This window comes from Haliotis asinina, chromosome 11 (genome assembly GCF_037392515.1).
Source record: "Haliotis asinina isolate JCU_RB_2024 chromosome 11, JCU_Hal_asi_v2, whole genome shotgun sequence".
Classification (NCBI taxonomy): domain Eukaryota; kingdom Metazoa; phylum Mollusca; class Gastropoda; order Lepetellida; family Haliotidae; genus Haliotis; species Haliotis asinina.
Window position 1 is genome coordinate 41,468,535 of NC_090290.1, and position 7,827 is coordinate 41,476,361.

At 39.7% G+C, this 7,827-nt stretch overlaps 1 protein-coding gene across 1 annotated transcript; it reads right to left on the reverse strand.

Moving 5' to 3' along the window:
* Nucleotides 1-3,542: 3,542 nt before the first annotated feature.
* LOC137255436 (uncharacterized) lies at nucleotides 3,543-5,715 on the reverse strand. The gene is made up of 3 exons (XM_067792878.1): nucleotides 5,439-5,715; nucleotides 4,418-4,603; nucleotides 3,543-3,742 (listed from the first exon to the last, which is right to left on the reverse strand). The coding sequence occupies exons 1-3, from the start codon at nucleotides 5,713-5,715 to the stop codon at nucleotides 3,543-3,545; spliced, it is 663 nt and encodes a 220-aa protein (XP_067648979.1).
* Between the last annotated feature and the right edge of the window lie 2,112 nt (nucleotides 5,716-7,827).

The following is a 7,827-nucleotide window of genomic DNA, read 5'->3' on the forward strand; positions in this document are numbered from 1 at the left end:
AGGAAAGCGGGTTGGACCTTTTGAGGAATACCAGCTTTTGCTATTTCATGAAGACCAGTTTGGAATATGGCTTTAAGCAAAACATAACAAGACCATCTTTTGAGACCACATTTATTATAGAAGTATACTGACAGTAAAGGATAACATATAGAACTTCATAGTAAGTTCAACAAACAGAAATTACATAATCATGCATATCTATGATTGCGTTTAGTGTCAATACACATCTACGAAAAACCCTCCACGATTCTGGAGCTACGGTTTTACATGTTGTAAGTTAATACATGCCCTAAAGGTTGGATGTTTGCGTTGCCGCTGCTGACTTGATACATTTTCATTTCTATTTCATAATATGAAAAACTCACACTAACTGTTTAGCATTTGGTACTTATGAAACAATGATTTAACATTACATTATACTAACTACAGAAGCACATTTACCTCTTTTCCAGCACTGAACAAGTTTCAGCTCGTTTTGTTGCCTAGGACAAATATATTTTTGCTAGGCAGCAGGTAAGAACAGCCACCACAAATTTCAGACAAAGCCAAACATGTTGCCATGGAAACTACAAAAAATACACATCACACACTGGCGTAACGGGAAAAACACATCTAGGGATGATGGTGAACATGGGAAACATGTGTACCAAGTTTGTTAATAATAATAAAATTGATATCTGGGTCTAAACCACAAAAGCCTCATCTACGGATGATATGTGTATCTAGTTTGATGAAGCTAGCAGGCATAGTTCAGGAGATGTGCTCCGAACAGGATGATATCCTCATCATCAGTCACAGTCAATGCCTGAGTTAGGTTTCCATGGGAACCGCCATTAAATAAATAAATAAATAAATAAATAAATAAATAAATAAATAAATAAATAAATCATGTCTGGGTCTAATCCCCAAAGGCACATCTGGGGATCACGGGGCCGAAATCCACAAAGACACATCTAGACACATCTCTTGAAGCTATCGCGATCTTATCGCGGAGAAAAATAATAAAAAAATAAACTGTTAGGAACGTCTACTCAAAGATCATGACCGTTAACGGACATTAGTCTGATATAAGGTATAATGTTAGAAACACGTCAGTTCAAATTGCGCAAGTGGCAGCGGCTGCTGTTGTTTATCTATTATCTGTGTTGCTCCCAGCATGCAATATGACGGCGGTTGTAGTTGCTCGCTTGAATGCATGTTTGACATATTTGTGTGTGTCTTCAAAGTAACATGCTAATGTGTGAACCTAAAAACATATGCTATCGGGCATATTTAAATCTATTTTTCCTACGGGCTAATTGTGCTTTTAAATAGACATGACTTACATTGGCAATCATCCGAGCATAATTAATGTACAAACTGTGATCAAGTTACGGTCTTGGTCGTGGTACTGATAGCACCAGAACAAGATTCACATTAAAGAGAATGTAAATCAACAATAAAGAGAATATAAATGGACACTCAGAAGAGTAAAGATAAGTTGTACCGCAAATAGATTATAGATGAACCAGGACCCAAATGAACGTGGATTTTACCTACCTGGCAATACATCACATGCCTTGCCTCATTCTCCAAAATAAACCTTACATGGCGTATATCAAATCCACCAGAGATCTACCCCCTCATAAATTTAATTATCACTCACTGGCATACTGGTGAGTGCAATTGAAAATCCCGAATGTTCACCCTATGCTGAGGTTAGGAAAATATTTACGCCTTCTTTCAGTCAGCATCATTTGAATGTTTACGACTGGTTATCACACACTGCCGATTTCGTACACACGTGTCTGTATGCAACCACGTATGAAAAAAAACAAAAACTTCTCACTAACAAGAAGCACAAAGAGAGATACACTGCTGGGTCCTGCAAAATGTACATGCAAAATCAAATCCAAGTCATGATTACACGATGACATTTAGAAAGTGGTCAAATGCAACATATGTCATATTTCAAATTTCACTTTCTTAGTAAAGTACAAATTCTAGTACTTTTTTCGGTTGTGGCTAGGCGGCTGACTTTGTGTGCTGACGATTAGGTGCCTGACTCTGAGGGTGCGGGTTCGAATCCCGGATGGGACTCAACCAAAAAAAAGTACTAGAATTTGTACCTTACTAAGAAAGTGACATCTCAAGTATGACATATGTTGCAAATCCAAGTCCTTCAGATTCATCTGCCCTGTGAGTTGTACAAGAGGTGAGTAATTCTTTTATGTCCAATTCTTTCAGATAAATCTCTCTGGGAAACTGAGGTACGCATAAACGAGTATACATTCTCTTGCACAATACGGCAAGTCATTTTTGAGAAATAAATACACTATCATTCTAACATTATAAGCATAAATAAGTCAGCTCATTTTTTAATGTTTTAATAGCTATGGCATTGAAACATTGTTGTTATGACAACCGGATCACCTGTGTCTCTGTGTACTACACCTGGAACCTTGTAAGTTGTTCCCTGGTCACGAGGGGACCATGGGTTGAGGTACCCTCAGTGTTTGTTTCTGTCCCCCTCGCAAACAATGTATTTATCGTACCGAATACCTATTTCTGAACTGTTTGAAGCATGAGTAACGGATCATACACTTCACCCAACCTGTGTGAATGAAACGATTCGAATCCTGCATCTTGCTGTTTTTCCCAGTAGGTATTGTCGTAGTAAAGTCGCTGCGATGTAATTCACCGTCTTAATATTAACAGGGACTACATTTAAACGTTTTGTCGACATTTCTTTACTGGAATGCGAGGCAATTGCTAGATATGGCGGACGACACAAGAAAAACAGATCTAGATTTCTCTGCCATCGATTTGCATTCGTAAAACATCGGTAAGTTCCATGCATCATGCGTGATGCAATGTTATTCGAGATAAATACCACGAAGTATCGAATGAGTTGCTATTGACAGCGGGGTGTATTGCAACACACCTTGCTTGTACACGGGATGCATTGAAAACAACAGAAGAGGGCTAAGCCAATCAGACGGCAACATTTACGTGTGAGGTAAGATAAATGTTTATGTTCCCCGGAACCTCTGACGATTTAGCAGACTACGCGCGGCTGTAATTTGGTTGATGTAACTAGGTTTTCATCTTAGGCGAACCTGCTGCAAGTAGGCGAACGTCTCTTAAGTCCAGCACTAGTGACTGACTGACCCCACTGGTTAGTGTATTTCCATGTGGTCATTTTCTAACTATATCACTCTCTTCAAATTGAGAAGTTGTAATTAATTTAAATCAAAACCATGCAAGATTATGGCCCGATACATATGTTCATCATTTAGAAACTTAATGATGAAACCCATGTCTACATTCAAATTTCAGAGGGGTAGGAACTTTCATGTATAGCTAGCCCTAGTGACTAGCAAAATTTTGAAAATATTTCGGACACTGGTTCAAAATACAGACGGAATCGAAGAGATATCACAGAAGGGCGCTGATAGATGTTACATCTTATAAAGAATATATCGAGCATGTAATTTGAACTATTGCCCTCTAACAATCTAAACATTAACGCTAACTCACCTCCTCACTTTGTCGCAACGTTCTTAAGGTACAATGTCACAGATATATTTTTGGTTTTCAACATTGCAACCAGTGTCATCAAATTGCAAATCTGGTTCCATTTCCAGACATTTCGAATATCCACTCTTTGTAAACTCCGGAAAGATTGAGTTGTCAACAACCCACCTCCATACTCCGTCTTCTGTCCAGTCTGTCGCGCCAAGAAAGTATTCATTGGCTCCATCTGAATGAGAAAAATACCATTAACGTGGTCGGAAAAAACGGAGACAACTATTTCTTGAAATATGTTTTGGCATTTGTTAAAGGTGATATCGGATTTACCTGCTTCACAATCTTTCACCAACTGTAGTTTTTCGGGTTTGCTTGGCAATATATATCTTAACATTTTAAGGTGTTCGGGTACTGTTTTTTACGTATCGGAGCAATTCACTGTTGTACCTTTCTGTTACATTACTTGACGCTTTTCGGGAACGCCAGATTGGTTGTCCTTAATAGTGCATCTTGATGGCTGGTTGGCTGGTTGTTCAGCGCAACACCCACCAATATTTCAGCTATCTGGCGGTGGTATGTGAACAAGCGAATATTGACCTGACCATTGAGCAGCATCTTTGACATCGATCTACGAAAATGAGATACGATGACATGTTAACCAACTCAGCGAGCCTGTCAATCATACCCCTTTAGTCGCCTCTTACGACAAGCATGGGTTGCCAAAGACACATTCTCAGCTGGGTCTTCATGGATAAAGATGACTCTAAACATGTGTATTCTTCAGTGGTCCTGCGAACTCAAATGAAGTATGCCTCGAAGTCACGTTCATGCTAGTTTAGTAACAGATTGTAGAGAAATTTTTTTTTCAAATGTTAACGAGGTTTTGATATTGTGGACATCTATGTACCTGCTCCAACGATGTCCCGCACCAACTGTCGCTTTTCCGGAGAATCAAGCTTCGCCAATTCTCCTCCCTCGCTTTGGCATATTTCACGAGCTTTCGTCCATTTGGTCAAGTCTTTGGAGTGCACTTTGTAGAGGAAGTGCGCAGATGAGTTGTAGATGTAGCCCAGTGCAGCAGCTGTCACACCAACTAGAAGATGAAAATGCATAAACATTTTGTGTCAGATTTTAGCAGGGCTCGTATTTTGCCCGAGACAACAAAGGTTATTTTGTGTGTTAGAGTATACATTTGCGGATATCACTTTCACCAAATAGGGCAGCATTTTAATTTTCTGTGTCTCTCATCGCCCGATCGACCCTTTTAATCATAATGAAAAATAAAAACAAATAACAAAAAAACTAAAAAAACAACACTTTTATCAATCCAACACCACCAATTCGAACATTAAAAGTGCCGCAATCAGTCGTTGCCACAGTTCCATGGAAACTGTAATTAGAATTACAAGAAAGGAGAATCAAGAACATTCTTTCAGATAAATGTAAGAAATCAATTCCCATTCCCCCTAATCAATATTCCAGCAATGTCGGCAGGGGACACCAGAATTGGGTTTCACAAACTGTACGTGTGTGGGGAATCGAACCCGTGACGAGCTGACACTTTAGCCACTAGATTGCGCCCACCGGTACGAACCACACAATACAGTCAGTTTGGCCATGGACAGCGTTGTAAACACCCCACAAATTCAGCCAGACAACTGGTCTGGTAACTCTCAATAGTTACCAGAACGGTTGGAATGTTGCTAGTCCAGACATTTCTGGATTAAGAAAAACAATAAGACGGTAAATAAGAGGAAAGAAATTGGTTGATATTTTCAAACCAAGCCTTTAGTCTTTATACTTCAAGTCAGATGCGTCCAAGATGCCACTTTTTAAAACTGCCCGTCCGGTCGCTAAACAGCCCGTTCCGGACGGTCGGACAGGCGGGAGTTTGCAGTGCTGCCATCGACCAAAATGTCGGTACTCACCATGGTTGGCGTAGATGGAGGTGTTCGCCTGTGTTACCAGAGAAAGCATCTCCGGAAATACTGAATGACAGACACAAGTCCCCGTAGTCACGTCATAGCTTGCAGAAATAGCTTTCTTTCCATCACAAAAGACAATGCACTCTTCCACACAACTGAGAGGTGCACTGGAGAGGACGTGGTCGATGCCCTTCATTCCGCTTTCAGCAAGGTAGTATGTTTTCGTACTTATGACGTGAACTATGAACGAAATAAAACAATAGATGGATACCCAAAGCATGTTTAACAGTTTTCAAGTTCACGCTCGCAAACAACTCTCTGTGTGTGTGTGTGTGTTAAGGAGCAGACCCCCACTGTTTCATTTTAACTGAAGTCAAGATGGTTGTCTCACATTGATTATGTGTTGTTGACGTGTTGTAAAAACATCCACACAACAAACGCATACTAAATGTACGTATTAAAAGTGAACTAGACACCTATAAACATGCTTCATCAAGCACGTTGTCTGGACGTTGGGTGCGAAACATTTTCGCCTGAGAAAAAACACAAACGTCATTAATACTACTCTTTACATCATCTCCAGTAAGTAATTCCATCACACACGCTTGACAATCACAGGAGACGAAATGCTCTTTCATGTCTTTGTATTTAGGGCTTGCGTTGTCCAACTTTAGAATGCAGTTAGGCCAGATTTGTTTTAGCGGTTGGTCCGTATGAGTAACAGAGTTATGTGCTCTTGTCGGGGAATGGATTATCATGGCAATCATTGTCAGCTCTGTTTTTGAGCCTATGAGATTTACCGAAAAGTAAGTTACTTGGAAATTAAGTCGATGTTCATCCAAATCCAGCGCCTTTGACAAACCAGTTGAAATTTCTCACTTGAATATTAGCAGTCGTAAAGACAAAACCTATATGCTGGTATCAGATTTTGAAGATTAGGATATATATGTTATTTGTATAACAGAGACCTGACTACATAGCGGTATATCTAATAATGACACTACACTCCCAGGATTCAATATCTTCCGTGAAGACAGTCCGAGTCGCCGTGTGGGTTTTGCAATTTGCGTTACGAGTTATTTTGACGTTGAACACATTAGATTTAACATATTGGAAGCTATGTGGATAAAATGTAAACTGAAAATATATAAATAGTTGGTACAGTGTATAGAGCTGATAAAAGTGGAACATATTGGCACATGATTAAGCATGCAATAAGTGAAGCTGAAGTCTGAATAAAATTGTTGTAAGCGACTTTAATATCAACATGCTGAAAGATAGTAGATTCAAATGTGATCAGTTGCGACTGTTATGACCCAAACGTCTGGCACATTAAGGGATCTCATATTTGGTTCTAACGTTTACAGTATCTTACTTCACGGATCCTTATTCAATTTCATTTCAATAAAAATATGTTTATAGCAGAATGTAATTCCGCGCTATGATGCACTTGGATATTTTTATGAAGCGCTACGGTTTGTAATCATGGTAAATTTAGGCTATTTTCTTTCAGTTGTTCAGTTTTACCCTGATGCTTGGGTGACTCCAAACGCCGAATCGGGGTACCTTATGAACAATAAAACATCTGAAATACAGAACGTCAGGGTTTGAGATTGATTCATCAGAGCATAAAAGGGTTGGGGGAGGGGTGTGTGTGTGTGTGTGGGGGGGGGGGGGGGGGATATGTCATCTCCTGATGACTCTTGTTCAGTCGTGACGCTACATCGGCTGGGTTATGATGAAAAGGCTGAATTCGCAAAACATAAGCGTAAGCTGCTTTTCTTTCATTCAGAAGACCATGCTTATTTCAATGGTTTGTCATTTAATGATGATAAATAATATAATAAATTTCATAATGTCAATTTGAAAACCCACTATCGTTTATAATTAAGGGTAATACTGGCCAGTCATTCTTGGGAAATGTTCCAGATAAAGCGGAAACTGCCGATTCCAAATGTTTGGTACAATTTACATGGCCGTGTTTGACCAATGTCGCTTTATTTCATAGTTCACTTCATAGTTGTTTTTTTTCATAATACCGTTATTCCTATTCTTGTCGACTACCCACCACCAACACCGCTGCTGATTTTCTATATTAGCAGGGGACACTGTGGTCCATTGACCAATGGCTGGGATTAAACGTGTCAGCGACCCTGACCCTAATCCCGTTAGTCGCTTCTTACGACACGCACGGCTTGCTGAGGACAACTTCTATCTAACTGGATCATCTATGGTGTCCCTTGGTTCAAAGGTTATTCTTAAACACATATTAATACCATAGGGATCGGGTGACACATGTCACAGTATCTGAATTACTGAACATGATGCTCATGATCTTGATCACTTGATTGTGAGGTCAAGACTGGAGTATTTATTGGGCACAGCCGTATTG

What these genes read in the sequence shown, in the direction of transcription:
- LOC137255436 (XM_067792878.1), bottom strand. Translation starts at nt 5,715, where the DNA reads ATGCTTTGGGTATCCATCTATTGTTTTATTTCGTTCATAGTTCACGTC. An exon ending in CTCCATCTACGCCAACCATG is followed by an intron (nt 4,604 to 5,438) that starts GTGAGTACCGAC and finishes TTCATCTTCTAG; the next exon opens with TTGGTGTGACAGCTGCTGCA. An exon ending in GCGGGACATCGTTGGAGCAG is followed by an intron (nt 3,743 to 4,417) that starts GTACATAGATGT and finishes TTTCTCATTCAG; the next exon opens with ATGGAGCCAATGAATACTTT.